The sequence below is a fragment of the Oreochromis aureus genome, linkage group 13 (assembly GCF_013358895.1).
Source record: "Oreochromis aureus strain Israel breed Guangdong linkage group 13, ZZ_aureus, whole genome shotgun sequence".
Lineage (NCBI taxonomy): Eukaryota > Metazoa > Chordata > Actinopteri > Cichliformes > Cichlidae > Oreochromis > Oreochromis aureus.
In genome coordinates, this window is record NC_052954.1 from 19,098,298 (window position 1) to 19,115,083 (window position 16,786).

Sequence of the window (16,786 nt, forward strand, 5' to 3'; positions counted from 1 at the left end):
TTTTGTTTTTTCTTAAATTGCAGCCACAAATTACTGGAGAATGAATAAAAATAGATGCTGAGTGAACATATTAGAAACTAATCACTAAACTTGTACGTTTCCAAGAAGGCTTATTTTGCATTTTAATCTTTACATCAACCCTTTTGTGTGTTTCAATTAAGTGTTTTTCAAGTAACTGAACCCATGAACAAAGTACAAAGGCATAGCTGCACAGTATGAAAGTATAAACTGCTGACTGTGAGACCTGTCGAGTGAAGTAGAAAGATTTTCAGCAACAGCAGGCAGCTGACGATGAGCTGTCTGGAGATTGTGACCCTGCAGTGAAGCCTGGGGGATTAGTATGTTGCTCTAATCTGGAATCAGCCAGAGAAGAGACCTATCTGCTGTTAGGCAACGTAGCATTAGCACTGTTAACTCTCAGAACCAGCATAGATACACAGCATTACTGCTGTTAGCGTAGTAGGATGTTAGCACTGATGTTTTGCTCCATGTTTTTTTTTTTTTTTTTTTTTTAGAGTAGGCATGCTATAAGCTCAGGTTAAAAGAAAAATAAACTTAAGTGTTTATGTTTTACACCCAGTAATCTGTAGTCTAGTACAAATACGCTTACACCTCAGAGGTTCATTAGATGATCGAGACGCCCTTTCCGCCTTACAAATACACAAAACACAACACATAAGAAATTAGATCAACCACATAATCTGTCGAGGCTTTTTCTGCTGCCTTTTTCAGTGAAACTGCTACTCTGAATATAAACTCATAAAAAGTTAGTTATCTTCTTTTTATGAAGGAAAAGCTTCACAAATTGTCACCAAGATCAACTTTAGTTATTTGCAGTTATCAGCTTGTCACCTCATCTCCTTGACAATATCTCCTCCTGTTGTTTGTACTTGGATTACATCTTAAGTGTGACTTGGATTGTTTTGAATGTGTATGTTTCCAGCGTGACTTGACATGCCCTGGATTAGAGGCGGCTCCTCCCTGGAATGGTAGCTTTTTTAGTTTTAATGTTTAAGATACACACAGGTTGCTACTTGTTTTCCCTTTGTCTAACTCAAAGACGTAATAGTTATTTAGACTGGAATCTCGAGTGATATTGTAATTTACACAGAAGGTTAAAGTCCCTATCCAAACAATGATTCGAACTATAAAACCTTATCTGCATACGTTAAAATGACATATACAACATTTTTTCCAGGCCTTAACATGGCATAGACTTAACTCTAGCTTTCGCTTAATGCTATAAATATATATCTGATTTTGCAAACTAGTCCCCACCCCCTCCTTCAGCAGCTTTCCTGTAGCCTGCTCTCCTGTACTAGCAAGTCTCGCTCACAATACTGGTTCCCGGTGCTGAAGTTTTGAGCAGTAGGTTTTTTCCTCCTGCTTAGTTTGTGAAAGGAGAAGTCAGTAAAACAGAAAAGGTGCTTTTCCAGTCAGCGGAGGGGAAAACGCAAAAACAAGAACCAGCGTTGCCAGGAGAACACGGGACAATGGCTAGGTGCTCAGGGTTAGAACTAAACAAAGCTTTCATCTCAACCAGAGAATTTAGATGGATGTGCACTTGTTGGAAAGCTGCGCATAACAAGTCATAAACTCAAGTACATCATCTTCACATGACCTGTGTCTCCTTTTCTTTTCTCTCCACTCTGTTTGTCTGTTTCACAGAGATACACTAGCACAGTCTCACAAAAGTTTGTAAAATAAAAACTATTTATCATCTTTTACCATCTTCCTGAATAAAGTTTGACTGATATATCAGGGAAGCCAATATATTGGTATGGCCTTATTGTGACAGTAAAAAAACATGAAACTTGGATTGTCATATTATGTCAGTAAGTTATTATTTAAAATAGTTTCCTGAATAAGTTTGGACATTAAAACTACTGGGTTAGAGCTATGGTCTAAAACTGTGAGGTTGGGTTTAGAAAAACATTATGCCTTTGATTAAAATACAACGTTTTAAAGCTATGGTCACTTGGTTGCCAAGGTGACGCATACCTGCTTTGTCGGGATTAAATGCATGCTAAAGAAATATGCTTCTTATTAAGATACGTTACTTACAAAGTTGTACCAAACACATAGATTTTTTTCATTTTTTGCTTGAGCCCAACAAATGTATAGGTGGGTAGAGATTACTGGCTGATATTAATCTGTGTCTGCACTTATAACAGCAGATAAATGAAAATTTAAATACAAAGACGAGGTGGGAGAAACACCCTTCAACCATGTTGCGAGTGTTGACGTTGCATTGTTTGCCCACCAGAGGGCACTTTGAATCTTCCCTGTCGGTGACACATGTTAGGAATGTCATAAATACAACCATGAGCGTAAACAAGTAAATAAGTAACTACGCATAGCAAATGTTAATGAAATCTGTTTATGTTTAGTGTGGCTGAAAGAAAAAAATATCAGCTAATATATCAGACTATCGGTTATTTTAAAAATCACCAAATATCAGTATCAGTTTTAAAAGTCCTATATCTGTTGGGCTTTAATGGACATGTCTGCATGACAGAGCATAAACTAACTACTAACTACATTATCATTGGTGTAGTGGGCGATTTTAGATCTACTAATATCTACACAAGTGATCAGTGTGTTGCACTGTGTTTTGCATGTTAAGGTAGTTTCCCTGCTTCAGCTGGTTAAGAACGAGTATTTGAGAAAAAAAGAGGAAACAATGATGAGAAGGCTTTGTTCGAGGTGGCTGGTGGAGTCCCTTCCACCCACTTGCATCTGACATTTATGAAATTTATTGGCAAAGCTGGTTCTCTGTCAGTCAGCGGAGCTCGCTCAGAGCTCAGATCAGGAAAACAGCCGCTCTGCTGTGTCAACAGTGACAGAAAACTTCCAGGGTGTGGCTGTAACTCACCCCCATGTCCTGTGAAAACACACACTTCACTAGCCAGTAAATTCCCTCACTTTAACAAGCACTGCAAGAACTGCAAGAGAACGAGTCCTCCTATTAGCCTCTGTGTAGGCACAGCGTGTGAGCGCCTGTGCATAGACACAAACCCTTGTCTTTCTTCTCTTAGCCTACAACAATCTGACATGTCTTCCACTTATCTGCTTCAATTTACTTTCACCTGATTGATTTTCTCGGCCCGTCTTTCTTTCCATCTTTGAGCCGTGCGTGTGTATGTACAACTAGAGGAAGGTGTAGGCATCCTTTGTTACTGACCCAATCAACCTTACAGACTTTTATATTTAATTACTGCTGAGTAAGTGCAGGGCTCTGAATTATTAACAGGAAACTGGGTTTATTTTTAGCAGACGGGCCTCTCTTCTGACACTCTCCAGTGGTTCATTTTAGATGATGAAACCCCTTTGCAACCCCCAAAACTACCTTCAGAACTTTACTATTAATTTTATAGAAATAAAACTCATGGGGAAACACTTATTATGGAAGCTGCATTTGCTGCCTCTGGCTGATTGGGCCCTCTATCACACACTCCTTAATTGGTTTGGTTTATACAGTTACAAGCGAATTCATTTTAGTAATATCCCAGCTGACAGGACAGTGCAGTTCTACTCAACACACACACACACACACACACAGAAGACTTTGTTCTTGTCAAAACCGGATGAGCAAATGATTTAAATCCTCCTTTTGTTCAGGGTTGACTGATCTGGCACCCACATCTCAGGACCTCAGCCAACACCCCCACCGTCATCTCCCCCCCAGGGGCTTTCGACACACCCTTTTAAAGTTATATTTCTGGCCAACAATGCCTCTGTTGTGTCTGTGCGTTTCGATAATGCGTGGGACATTTGTGAAACTGTTAATGACTGCGTACGCTGCACAAAAACCACACAAAAGAAAAACTTCTCTCAGCTGTCACGAGGCCCGTGGGCTTTTCCCTCTTCTTTATTTGACTGTGCAGCCCCGTCTTAGCATTTAGGTAAGGGCAGCGAGAACAATGTCAGGTTAGGTCTTTCCTGTTCATTATTAAGAGGTGGGCGCGCAAAGACAATGAACTCAGATTCACCCTTGTGTGCCTCGCATTTTTATTCATCTGCTTCAGATATTCTGCTAGTCTCTGATGTGTCTTTTTAGCTGGATGCACAAAGTGGCCGCTGTCAGATTTTATTGTTCTGCGGGCAGGAGTCCCCCTCTCTGATAAGCCCGATAACTTACTTCTTGTCTGTCTTTGAAAAGATTGATCTTTTTTCTTCTCCCACTTCCTCCCTCGTGTGTAAGCTTCCAGCCAGCGTTTTAAGCTCCACCCATTTATGCAAGTTTGCAATCTGAGCTTGCAGGGTTTTTTTGTTTTGTTTTTTTTTTCTTCTGGTTTTCTTTGCCCTTCCTGACAAATGGCAGTCACATTGCTGGATCATGCATGTGTGTGTTCCTCAGTGAACTGTGTAACAGCTTAGAGAGACAGAGCGATGGAGAGCTAGAGCCTACACATCAATAACGGCACCTTACAACTGAGGTGAGAAGCGCCGCAAATATCTTGCCGTCTCTATCGCTAGTCCTGTTTGTCTGCGTCGCCTCGCTGTCTTTATCTCTTCCTCTCATCCTCCCTCCTCCACTGCTCCCTCTTGTCTATCCACCCCCCTACCCCTCCTCCTCCTCCTCCTCTCTCTGCTGTCTCAAGAGTGTGTTGGAGCCGGTAGCAGGTACAGCAGGAGCCCATTAGTGCAGAGCCCTGCTCTGATTGGATAAGCTGGAGAAACTGGGAGACTGCCTCTGAATAATTGATGTGCATTGTGCAGACGCTGGACAAGGGAAAAAGACAGATCAGAGAGCAAGGAAGGAGAAAGAAAGCAAAAAGAGAGCGAGAGAGAGAGAAGGGAGAAAGACAGGAGAGGACAGAGGAAGTAAGAAAAGAGTGAGCAGAGTGAGAGATCTGTGCAGAGAGTGAGAGTGATAAGGCACAGGCACAGGAGGCTTGGAAGCAGCAAAAAGCTTTGAGAGTTGCCACTGGCCTCTGCAGAAACAGGAGCATTTGTGACACTTGAGTCTTTTCTCTGCGCTATGAAGGGAATGAGATGAGATGTGCAGGGACTTTGCCCGGCTCTGGGTAAGTGTGAGAGAGAGAGCGTGTGTGTGTGTGTGTGTGTGCATGCGCCCCCCTCCACGTGCCTCTCTAGCACAGAACTATTTGGCGTATGAAGCGAGTGTGTTTGTATGCATGGCGGATGATCAGGGGGTTAGCAGAGGCCAGTTGAGCAACTGCTTTTGATCTATGATTGATACAAGAAGAAAAAGCAACAATTAGCTGCAGTGTTTCTGTAAAGTATGTTATTTTAGTACATTTAAAATAGGAATAATCATTTCAGCTGTGCCTTGACATTTGTGCATTTCGGGCTTAATAATACGGGCTTCTAGCTTTGTAGTAGTGTAACACACCGGTCGCTCGCACCAGAGAGGATCAGAAGAGATCAGCTGACCACAGGTTGACCTACATGCTGTTCTGTCATAGGGGTTACACTGACTGCCTTTTTCGTGTGTGCAAACACACACTTCACAGTGCATTACACTTCGGTTGTTTTAAGTGTTATCTTGAGTTAGGATTTAGGGTTGCCAGTTTAACATTACAAGTATAGAAATGCTACAATGCTATACTATGATTGTATGAGCCCTGGTGGCTGTGCAGCATCGTATATCTAGTAAAATACTTCAGATTTATGAAACGTAAGAGAGGTCGTGTTCATGTTGGTGTTAGGAGTGCATGCGTCAGTGTCCCTCTTTCAGTCAGGAAAAGATGACCCACTTTTCCATTGTGGATTCTTTTTTTAAGTTGTTGACCTGTGCTTGGAGCCAGAGCCTGTCTGCTTGTCCACTCATTAGGAGAGAAGAAGGGAGAGGAGGAAGGAGGGGGTGTAGAGTGTAGTCATGGAAGGACAATGCAGTTGGATGAGTGCACAGAAAGGCCTGGTTTAGTTTTTCTTTTTTTCCTTCAGTCTTTCAGTGATGCTGAAAAGTGTTTAATGTCCCCCGTGTTGTCAGTTGTGCGTCTTTTAAAGGGTAACAGAATTTGAATGAGCAAAGGGCAGCCAGGCAATAAAAACATGAGGACGCTGCAGGGTATTCAATCAGTGTTTAATCTAACCTTAAAACTGACAAGTTAATTAGCAAATGGCTCTTGTAAACAATATCGTAACCATTCACTGACCGGCAGTTAAAAAAAGAAAAGAAATATATATATTTATATTATGGCACAATATGACTTCCAGCTAGCGGTAGTGGAGCTGCAGCACTTCCTGTTAGCCTGAGCAGGGTGTAAACCACTGAAACCGTCTGCATCCTCAACCTCGCAGCCACATGCAGCCGCTCTCCCCCTCTAGCCTTCCTCCTTTCTCTCTGACTCCAGCGCTTTGTTTGTATCACTTACTCCACACACTTTGGTGAACTCCAGTGAGTGCACTCTGAGTACTTCCCATCAGGCTGTTTAGTGACTCATTCCTGACATTTGAACTGGATGTGTTTGTGTGCGTGTGTGTGTGTGTGTGTGTGTGTGTGTGTGGCCTACTTTGTTTTTGCAGTTTGTTTTGCCATTTTTTTTTCTTTTCTGTGAATCATTGCCATGCCTTACATGTGTCACTCCACCCACCACGAGCAAGTGTGGCCCGAGCGAAACTGCATTCAATTTATGACTGGAGAATCTGAACAAGGGATTTCTGGCAGGGCAAGCCGATGCCGGGTATTGATATGATCAGTGGGGGAGGAGCAATGGGGCAGGACAGCAGGAAGTGTTTCAGGAAACAGTGAAATTCTCCATTCTTGGCGGTGACTTCCCCCATCTAGTCGAGGTGTGCTGATGGCCTCTCATGGCCGCTCCTCGTGAAATCGCTGTTTACTGATTCATGTGCAACCCCCCCCCAAAAAACAGCTTCCGTAGCTGGAATTTCATCACTTTTTAATCATTGTCTTAGATTATGAAAGAGCAGCCGCGGGAAATCTCAGAATTTCTGATTGTGTTTTTCACCCTAATGATTTCATTGAAGCAACAACAGTGTGAGATGAAAGACTCATTGTGGAAGTTGAGACAAGTAGCGTGTCTAGTTATAATTAAGCATGTGATATTTGCTCGTTCCCTCCAGTGGTGGCGAGCTGCACGTGGCTGATAAGAGCAGTTCATTCACAGCATGCTCCTCTCTGATGTTCTTTCAAGCTATTCGAGGTGCTTTACTGTTTAAGCACATCTTCCCCGACGCCAAGAGACCGAATGTGTTTGTTTGCTCACCAGCACAGACCGCAGATTTCATATTTACTTTAGCTGCTTTTCTGTCCTCGTATGCGAGCATGCTTGTTTCCAGATTCCTTTGAGTGCAACAGTGCATTTTGTTTTATTGTGGATTGTGGCTGTGTGATCACGGACGGATGCTGGTGACACTCCGCCCCCCAGGGCTGAGTAGTTTATGGAGGACATGCTCTGTTGCATCTGATGCAAGTCACCTGATTTTCATACTCCCAGTTATAGCAAATGTAACCAAAACAAGCATGCAGATTTCCCCGCACGAAAGAGCTAAGGGAAGCAAAACGCAACTATTTAAGTTGCATGTCCCTGTAAACCAGCTATTTCAAGGTTTTGGACTTTTGGTTGGTTAAACAAGCAATAAATAACCAAAACTTATATTTTGATTTCACTGAACGAGCATTTTAGGTGCATATGTGTCATATACAAAAGATTGGCTTGGCTTTTGTAGTTTAATATATTATATAACGACACACAAAATGAAAATATCTATTGCATTAGAGCGACCGTTTAAATCTGCAATAAATACTATGGCAGGAAATGTGAATCTATGCAGGGAGTCTCAGTCAAGCTCAGCTTACCTGCAAATGACCCCACGATACATTAAAAACATAATAAAGAGTGTTTTTGGTGGCAGCACGGAGATCCTCCAGCACTTTCAACCTTCTGCTCAGATCAAGCCGTCATACTGCATTATGTTTGGTGTTTATTCTGATTCTCATAACTCTGCCACATTTAAAAATGTGTAATTTGAACCCCACAGAAACCAGCACCTGCAGGAGATGTCAGAGTGATTCAGGTAGAGCTACCCTCCCTTCTGGGCTGCAGCATCTCTTTTGGCTTGTGACCCACACACACACATCCAGGGGAGGAGGGGATCTGCCTACTCCCTCCATCTCCACCTGTCCTCTTGTCTAGCATCCTTCCATCCATCCTCCACCCCCCCCTCTGTCCTCATATCTGGTGTACAGCCAGAGGTTGAGGATGGAAGTCTTCCCGATGAGGAAGTCGCTTTGCTTTTCAGTGCAAATTAACAAAAAGCAATATTCAAGTCTTTTTGAAAAATTCAAACAAAACGAGGCACTTTCAAGCTAGAAGATCTGGAACACTGTGATTCGTGTGAACGTTAAACTAAAGGCTTGGTTTTGGTCGACTGTGATTTTTTGACATAGAGCTTTCTCTCTGCAGGGCATGTTTGAGTTGTTCTGCCTCCAAGCTGTTGAGACTAAAGCCCATTTGATATGCTCTTCTCTTGGAAGAAGTTGGCTTAACAGAGAGGGGGCAGGAAGGGGGATATCATTGACTGCTTAAATGGCTTCCATTACACTTCGGCAAAAAGCATGACTTTTTTTTTCCACAGGATTTTATATCCCCTCCATATTTGTATTTTGCATAATATTTTGTACCCACACAGCATAAACCTACCTGCCAGTGTTTTACAGACCTCTGCTTTTGATATCTATTATAAATTGCTTCTTTTTTTTTCTTTTTTATCATCCCACACATTGTCTCAGAAGGCTTCTTTGTCTAGTGCCGCAGTGTTCATGCTCAGAAAGTGTAATTTTTCATGTAGTATTTTCTTTTTTTGCGTGTGTGTGTGTGTTTCGTTATCAACAAAAACTACAGTAGAGCTGCATGTTCGGTGTTACATGTCTCTATCAAAGCGTGCCGCGACTTGTGACAGAGGCTTTTTTCATTTTTTTTGTGGTAATTTTAGGATCAGGCTTGATGTGAGAGTGTACCGTATGAGGGATGTGCATTCCTGCTGAAGATTAAACTGATTAAATCCTCCACAATTAGGACAATGCTTTTGCTGAATGAGGCTGAAACGTGTTTGAGCTTTTGTGCAAACCAACCTCATTAAGCTATTTAACCGAGTTTATACTTTGCAGTTGCTTCTTCTGTCAGAATCGTACAAAGAGGAGTACGAGCAGCAAGAAATCTCTACCTGTTTCTACTTCATAAAACTCCTTCAGCCGTTCTTTGTGTTGCCATCCAAACTAATGAGGCTCAGAAAGTCTTATGTAACATCTCCTTTTTAGCAGCTTTCTTGAAAGCAGCTAACCCTTAAATATGTATGCATAAAACAGCCAAGCCCTCCAGCTGCTACATGATACTGTGTCAGTAATGGATATTCCATATCAGTATCATGGTATCACAGTGCAGTCATGGCTGTAACTGCAGTCTTAAGAGGAAACAGGTGCACTTCTCTTGCACTGAATTTCAGTTGCCATGCAAGCTTTAAAAAAAAAGGGAAAGGGCTGACACTCCGGAGCACTCTTCTCATACAGGCTTTGAAAACTCAACAGTACTTTCTTTTAGTCGTAGTTCACAGTATTTAGACATCAGATCATTCTCTTTTCTTTTGATTACCACATTTGTACTGTTTTAATTTTGGAAACATGGCTACCATAATATACTTTTGATAATGCACCTCAGCTGATGCTGTCTTTACGTTCTTCTGCTGAAAATGAAAAAAACCATGGTGGGGCAATTTTACCCAGCTTCTTTTCTTAATGTTTGCGTATTTGATCATATTCAAAGTGACTTCACGTCTTCAGTCATTCTTATAAAATGTGTGACATGCCAGTGCTTGCATCCGCCAAAATGGCCGGCCTGTTTTGTTTTGTTTTGTTTTTTTTAATTTACTTTTATTTACACACACTATATATACATTGTATTAAATGCGTGGTGAACTTTGTTCCTCTTTTAATGCAGATGTCACCCTCTGAAATAGCCGTTTGAGTGGGTGGAAGTTCACTTTACCTCTGCACTTGGCATGCTCAGACACAGGGCTGCTTCACTGTGTTCGCGCTTTAATTCTTTAACCACACAATAGTACACTTAGTACAGTGATTTAGGGCCACGGCACAGCAGCACTCCTTTGCTGTTGCCTTCAGCATCTTCGAGTTGACTACCTTGCACGTATACGTGGCAGAGCACCAGCTTCATATTTCAGAACAGGTCAGGTGTTTATCAACAAAGTGGGGTCGCTGTCTTGCGGCTAACTCAATTATATTAGGGTGGATACATTTAAAGTATTAGCAATCTGTCAGGATTTGTAAGGGAAATGATATGCTCAGTAGCAGAAGGCTTTTACCGCACACGCAGATGCTTACACACACACAGCACTGCCAGAGTTCATAGTAATTAGCATTTGGGTTTCCTTGTAAAAAGGACTTGTACATACACTCTGTCATTAGTTAATGGGCCTTGCAGCCTGTTACCAGGGCTTATTCTCCCTCCCTTCTGCTCCCAGAGGGGCTGAGGTGAGGTGAGAATGAGCCAGGGCTTCTGCTATCAGTCAGCCATATAGCATTAAATACAGCTTGAGTGAGGAGGACCCATATGTCTCTGGGCATTATTCAATTAAAAGTCCCAGCTTCTAAGAAACAGAGATGGTTGGAACGGGTTCACGAGAGCTTCCCGAGAATTCAGCTTATGTCCGGCTCTCCCTGCAGAGCAGTCTGCGTGCTCAGGAGGAGGCTCTGTTTAAGGCCGGAGAATCCACTAAAACTTGTTAGAACAGCATAGTAGCTTCAGATGAGCCCCAGAGGCTTGAATGTCACCGTTGTCTACAGATATTAGTCAGCCAGATCAGTAACTGTGGTTTTAGTCATGTATTACGAAGAAGCGCTTGACTCTGTGTCAGCTTTTTGAATGCTTTTTAAAAAGTCTCAGATGGTGAGATTAGCTTAGATAAACTCATTTACTGAATATCTGTGGGCTCACCAGCTACAAGTCAAGGACAAGGAGATACTCTATTGAATGCTTTCGAAAGAATTTTATGATGGAACTATTTAAAAGCACAGCACGGCGTAACTGAGAGCTGACTCTTCGATGCAGGTAAAAACAGCAGTTTATGATGTTGTTGTTGTGAAAGACTGTCAGACTGATGCCTCGAGAAAGTAGTTTCAGGAACACTTTCTCCATTAGCTAAAATCTCTATACTTTTTTTTACCCAACTGTAAACTGTCAACACATTATCAAGTAGCGCTGACAGTGTAGATATTCAGCAGAAATAGGGTAATCTCACCGTTTAAAGCTAGATGTAGCCACTGTGAGTAACCCGTTGTTTAAAGGATGAGTGTGTGAAGCCTTTAGGTTAACATGTGGTTTGTTTGGTTTTTTGGGGGGGTTAGGGGGTTGGAGCCAGAAGTGGCCAGACTTGGGTTATATATTGTAAACTCATTCTAGCTTTTTTAAATGGCCCACTAGCTTTTTGCCTGTGACCATGCTGATTTGTCTGCAGAGAATTTATGTTACAGTGCACCGGCTACACGTGCACCTTAGACGGTGTACCTCAAAAATGTACAGCAGGAATGATCACTGGATCGTCGGGTGGAAAGGGGCTTCGTGAACTGTGTCAAGACCCACCTGACTCCATACTTTTCATGAATGGTGACATTTATATAGGAATAAGGACCAAAACACTTTATATACCAGGCTGGTACAGAAACGTAAAAACGTTTAATTGTGCTGTAAAATTTGGGCACATTATGATGTTTTTGAGCCCCGAGTGGCCGTTTGTGGAACTGCAGTTTCAGACTAAGATTATACCATTATGTAAAAGAAGGAAGGGGGGCACTGGTTCGGAAGACAGTGAGGGTAGTCGTACAGACCGGATACAAATTTCCGTGTTCCCTTAGATGATTTTGTGGAACACCACCTCAATTTGGATTTCCCGGAAAGTTGGAGCAGACCAACATAACCTGAGTTAGCGATCCAAGATGGCAACACTGAACATAAACAGTACTAAAACTGTAAACTTTGAACTTGTTTTGCCACTGTTGTGTATTTGTAATTCCATAAATGTGACTGATCAGGTTTTATCCACAAATGTGTTTTTTAAAGGCATAAAAATAAGTATTATGCTGTGTTGCTAGTGATACCTGAATGGCTCTAAGTTGCTAAGAACCAAAATAAATTTTCCCTCACTGTATCTGGAACGCACTAACTCGGGAGTGATGCAACTCCAAGGTAAATGGTCTGTATTTATATAGCGCTTTCTAGTCCCTAAGGACCCCAAAGCGCTTTACATATCCAGTCATTCACACACTGGTGATGGCAAGCTACATTGTAGCCACAGCCACCCTGGGGCGCACTGACAGAGGCGAGGCTGCCGGACACTGGCGCCACTGGGCCCTCTGACCACCACCAGTAGGCAACGGGTGAAGTGTCTTGCCCAAGGACACAACGACCGAGACTGTCCGAGCCGGGGCTCGAACCGGTAACCTTCCGATTACAAGGCGAACTCCCAACTCTTGAGCCACGATCGCCCACAGGGTATCTGGAACACAGCAACAGAGAGACAGGGAGCCGGATTTAAACGCAAGGAAAAAGTGAAATAACGACGCATTTCGAGGATATTGTAGGCTGCAGGCCTTAAACCCCATGTATGTTCTCCTTGGCAGTATTGAATTCACAAAAATAAAACTTGTGTCAAAATGATGCATTAAAAAAAGTTTCCCAGCACACAGAATATTTATAATTAATAAATTAGGCTAAAATAGAAGGCTCCAATTGAAGAGCCATTTGGGAGCCATAAGAGGCAGCTCTTCTTAGGGAACCGAGCCAGAAGACTTCCCATCACTCTTAAAAGTACCATTTCCCAAAGCTTATCTCAGTAATCTTGCTGGCTTCAGGATTCTCTCATTCTTAAGTAAAGTTGCAATCATGTTAAAGATACCAGAGAATAGAAACATGGCATTCTTTAATATTAGAAACAAAAGACGGAAGAGAGTGAGAAAGGCTTTAAAGAAGAAGCCTTAAGTAGCTGACCTTCACTTGTCTCAACCAGCCAGCTGTTAGCACCTTCAGAACAAACTGAAGCTTTAGTTTCATCTTTCTATTCATTCAACAGGAATGAATAGAAAGATGAAATAAAGAGAGGTGTAATGAGACGGAGACCTTGTCTTTATATTCTTCTGTTTTTGTTGGCTGGGTTGTGTGCACGCTTGACATCTGCACCTCATGTTCTCCATTAGTGAAGTCAACAAAACAACTTAATGGATAGTAGTAGAGACAGATGCCATCAGAATACTATTTAAATTTGTATGAGGACCGAGGGCGTGTGGGGCTCTGTAAAGAGAAGGGCCGTAAAGAGATAAAGCGAGAGGAGTATGGCGGGCAAGTTGTGGGTGTGTGATGGCGTTGGCAGAGGTTTTAACACAGGGGGCTGCGAGGTGAAAACAAGGTCATGTACACTGTACTAAGCTCGCTAAATATGCACGACGCCCAGAGCAGACCCTCACTCTATTATGAATGACATCTGGCCTTGGCAGCTTGTTAGATTCAGTAGCTCATAACCACGCTGATGTGATAAGTCGCCATTGCTCTCTTTTGTCCTCTGCCTGTCTCTCCCTGCCTCAAAGCAACTCCCATCACTCGTGCTTGGAGTTTTAGGTCTAAATGGTGGGTTGCCTGTTGAAGAGACAGTCCCTCTGTGTGGAGGTGGTGATTTAGTGGGGAGATAAGCTCTCCGTAATGGCAGGGTGGAATAATTCCTCTTTAACTAGGAGGCTTGGCTCTCTCCACCCTGCAGAGGAAAATGTTACCGCTCCTCTTCTTTATTTTTCCCTTCTCTCCTTTCTTTGTTGTTCCTTTCACTCCTCGTCTTTTTCAAGTGACTTCAGAAATAATCACTTGTCATGTCATGTTTTTAATTTCCTTTCATTTAGTCATGGTGTAAATCTTAATGCAGTGCCAATTTCAGTGTCGTGGACTTTGTAACCCCCCGTTTTTTCCTTTTTTTTTTAACTTCTACACATTGAAGCCCCAAACCTAGTAACAGCACCTTCTAAAAGCTGCTGTATCTGGCTCTACAAGGCTATAAATAGCATCTTAAACTATTTAATAAAATGATGAACACGGTAACCTTTCTTTTGTTAGGCTGATGTTTGTCAAGGCAACTTTCAAATAACCCATCGATTTACAAAAAAAAAGAAAGACAACTTGATTGGCATTGGAAAAAAAACACACAACAAAATCAAATAAAATTGGCACATCATTGGCACAAGAAAAAAAAAATCCCAACTCTTATCTTCATGAAGGCGGGATGAGAAAGCTGTCTGATTAGTCCTTAGAGACATGAGAGGACAACGAGGCGAAGAATAAAGTGGTGCTGATGAATGAAGGAAGTGGAGGACAGTGAAGATATTACTGTTTCTTACTTTCTACACGACTCTTATCTGTAACCCCAATCACTCGCTGGTGTCTGCCTCTCACGCTCCATTTCAGCTTTTTCCTCACAGTGGCAGAGAAAACTGGGAGGTCCTTTGTGCTGTAGATAGATCTCAGTTTATATTTGACTCTGCAGGTTGATATGACGTGCAAGGCAGCTGTTGTGGAAACTATACAGAGCGATTGATAATGGAAGTGTTGCATTAGGCTGCCCCCTGGAGGCTTTAGCAGTAACATCAAGCTGCAACCGTTAGACACCTGTAATTGTGTTTATTGAAGGAAAACTTTAAAACTCTGTTATAAGCGACATTCTGTGTGATCATTTGCAACCATAGAGCCATAAACATGCGTCTGATAATACATGAGTACCCAGTGCAGACCAGTTGTGCACACGAGGAATCATGAACCTGTCATTGTGCTCTCCTTGCAGCCCTGCTGTCGTCGTGGTGCGAGGAGCTGGGTCGTCTCCTCCTTCTGCGTCACCAGAAGAACAGACAGAACGAGTCGCAGGGGAAGGTCCCCATGCAGCCCGGCATGAACAGCATGAAGCCCGGCCTCACGCACAGGTGAGATACATGCCCTGTCAGATTACAAAGGCTGCTGCAGTTGGCTCGCAGTAAAGTCACATTTTCAATAAAGTGTGTGGTGGGAGGAAACTGCATCTGAATAACCGATGTACACTATATTGCCAGCTTCCCATGCATGTGAACTTGAGACATCCCATTCTAACTCCATAGGGTTTAATATTATGCCATCCTCTGCAGCTATAACAGCTCCAACTCTTCTAGGAAGGCTTTCCACAAGGTTTAGGAGTGCTTATGGGGGAAAAAAAAAAGGAGTGCTTATGGGAATTTTTCACCATTCTGAGGTCAAACACTGATAATGGACGATGAGGCCTGGATAACAGTCTCCACTCTAATTCATCCCAAAGGTGATCTGTCAGGTTGAAGGCAGGACTCTGTGCAGGCCTGTCAAGTTCTTCCATACCAAATTGTTTCCACAAAGTCCAAAATGCTGAAGCATTACGAGTTTCTTTTACTGGAACTAAGGGGCTGAGGCCAACTGCTGAAAAACAGCCCCACACCAAAAATCCCCCTCCACCAAACTTTACATTGGGTACAGTGCAGTCAGACATGAAGCATTCTCCTGGCAACCGCCAAACCCAGACTCACCCATCGGATTGCCAGATGGAGAAGTGTGATTCGTCAGTCCAGGCAATACGTCTCCACTGCTCTCGAGTCCAGTGGCAGCACGCTTTACAGCACTGCATCTGACACTTTGCACTGAGCTTGTGATTTAAGGCTTGGATGCAGCTGTTTGGCCGTGTAAGTTTGCCACACACTGTTCTTGAGCTAATCTAAAGGCCACAGGAAGTTTTGAGGTCTGTAACGACTGACTGCAGAAAGTTGGCGACCTCTGTGCACTATGCGCCTCAGCACCTGCTGACCCCACTCTGTGATTTTACGTGGCCTACAACCTCATGGTTGAGTTGTTGTCGTTCTCAATCACTTCCACTTTGTTATAACAGCTGACTGTAGAATATTTAGCAGTACAGGAGGCGTCCTATCACAGTGCCACCTTGGAGTTCATGAGAGCAACACGTTCTTTCACAAATCATTGTGGAAACAGTCTGCATGCTTAGGTGCTTCAATTTATACACCGTGGTCATGGAAGTGATTGGACCACGTGAGTTTAATGATTTGGATGGGTGAGTGAATACGTTTGGCAATATAGTGTATATAAGGCATCAGAGGAAGTCATTAAAGAAATTAAGGTTCACATCTGAAATTCAGGGCTTATGAGGGTTTCCACTGATTGGAGAAAAGCCAGAAAAAATTGTGGAAGTGAAGTAATCTGGAGTGCAAGGGCAAACCTAGAGGGAAGACAGATGTGAGGTAATGTTTTTAGAGAACAGTGTGTGCTCGGACCTCTCTCAACAAAACAAAAAAAGAAGAAGGAAAAAAGGCCTGAAGTTAGCCAAGAGTCCTGTTTGCTTCTGCTGAAGATCTTGGGATGATGTGTATTTATGAGGAAATATTGAACATGTCGTCCATTCTGAGAGCTAACCTCTCAGCGAAAACAGGGTGCCTTCCAAGAGCAGCAGTTCCCTCCCACACTGCTGGCCACTTGCCTCTCCCCTCATGGGGACTTAGCTTGTTTATTATGTGTAACAGAATCTCGTATTTTAGCGTTCAGATTTGTTTTAAATCTGAACGCTAAACATTCTAGATGTGTGCTACCTATCCTTATCCGAAGAAGTTAGGTGTTTATCGGTGCGTGCGGACAGACGAGTCCTTATCGGCACATTTGGAAATTTTGACTCATCTTACTTGTGCAGTCATTAGCAGATTTCCTGGCTCAAAATGTGGTGGGAAACTCAACGCCAGACATTTAAA

At 42.7% G+C, this 16,786-nt stretch overlaps 1 protein-coding gene across 7 annotated transcripts in view; it reads left to right on the forward strand.

Moving 5' to 3' along the window:
- The window catches only part of zmiz1a (zinc finger, MIZ-type containing 1a), a 109,338-nt gene that overhangs the window by 83,114 nt on the left and 9,438 nt on the right, over positions 1-16,786 (forward strand). For 6 of the 7 annotated variants that reach the window (XM_039621703.1, XM_039621697.1, XM_039621702.1 and 3 more), the window contains one exon: positions 14,821-14,956. In XM_039621703.1, coding sequence (XP_039477637.1) covers positions 14,821-14,956 — 136 coding nt within the window. Of the gene's footprint in view, positions 1-4,636; positions 5,031-14,820; positions 14,957-16,786 lie in introns of those variants that run through there. The other variant, XM_039621704.1, reaches the window with a different exon arrangement.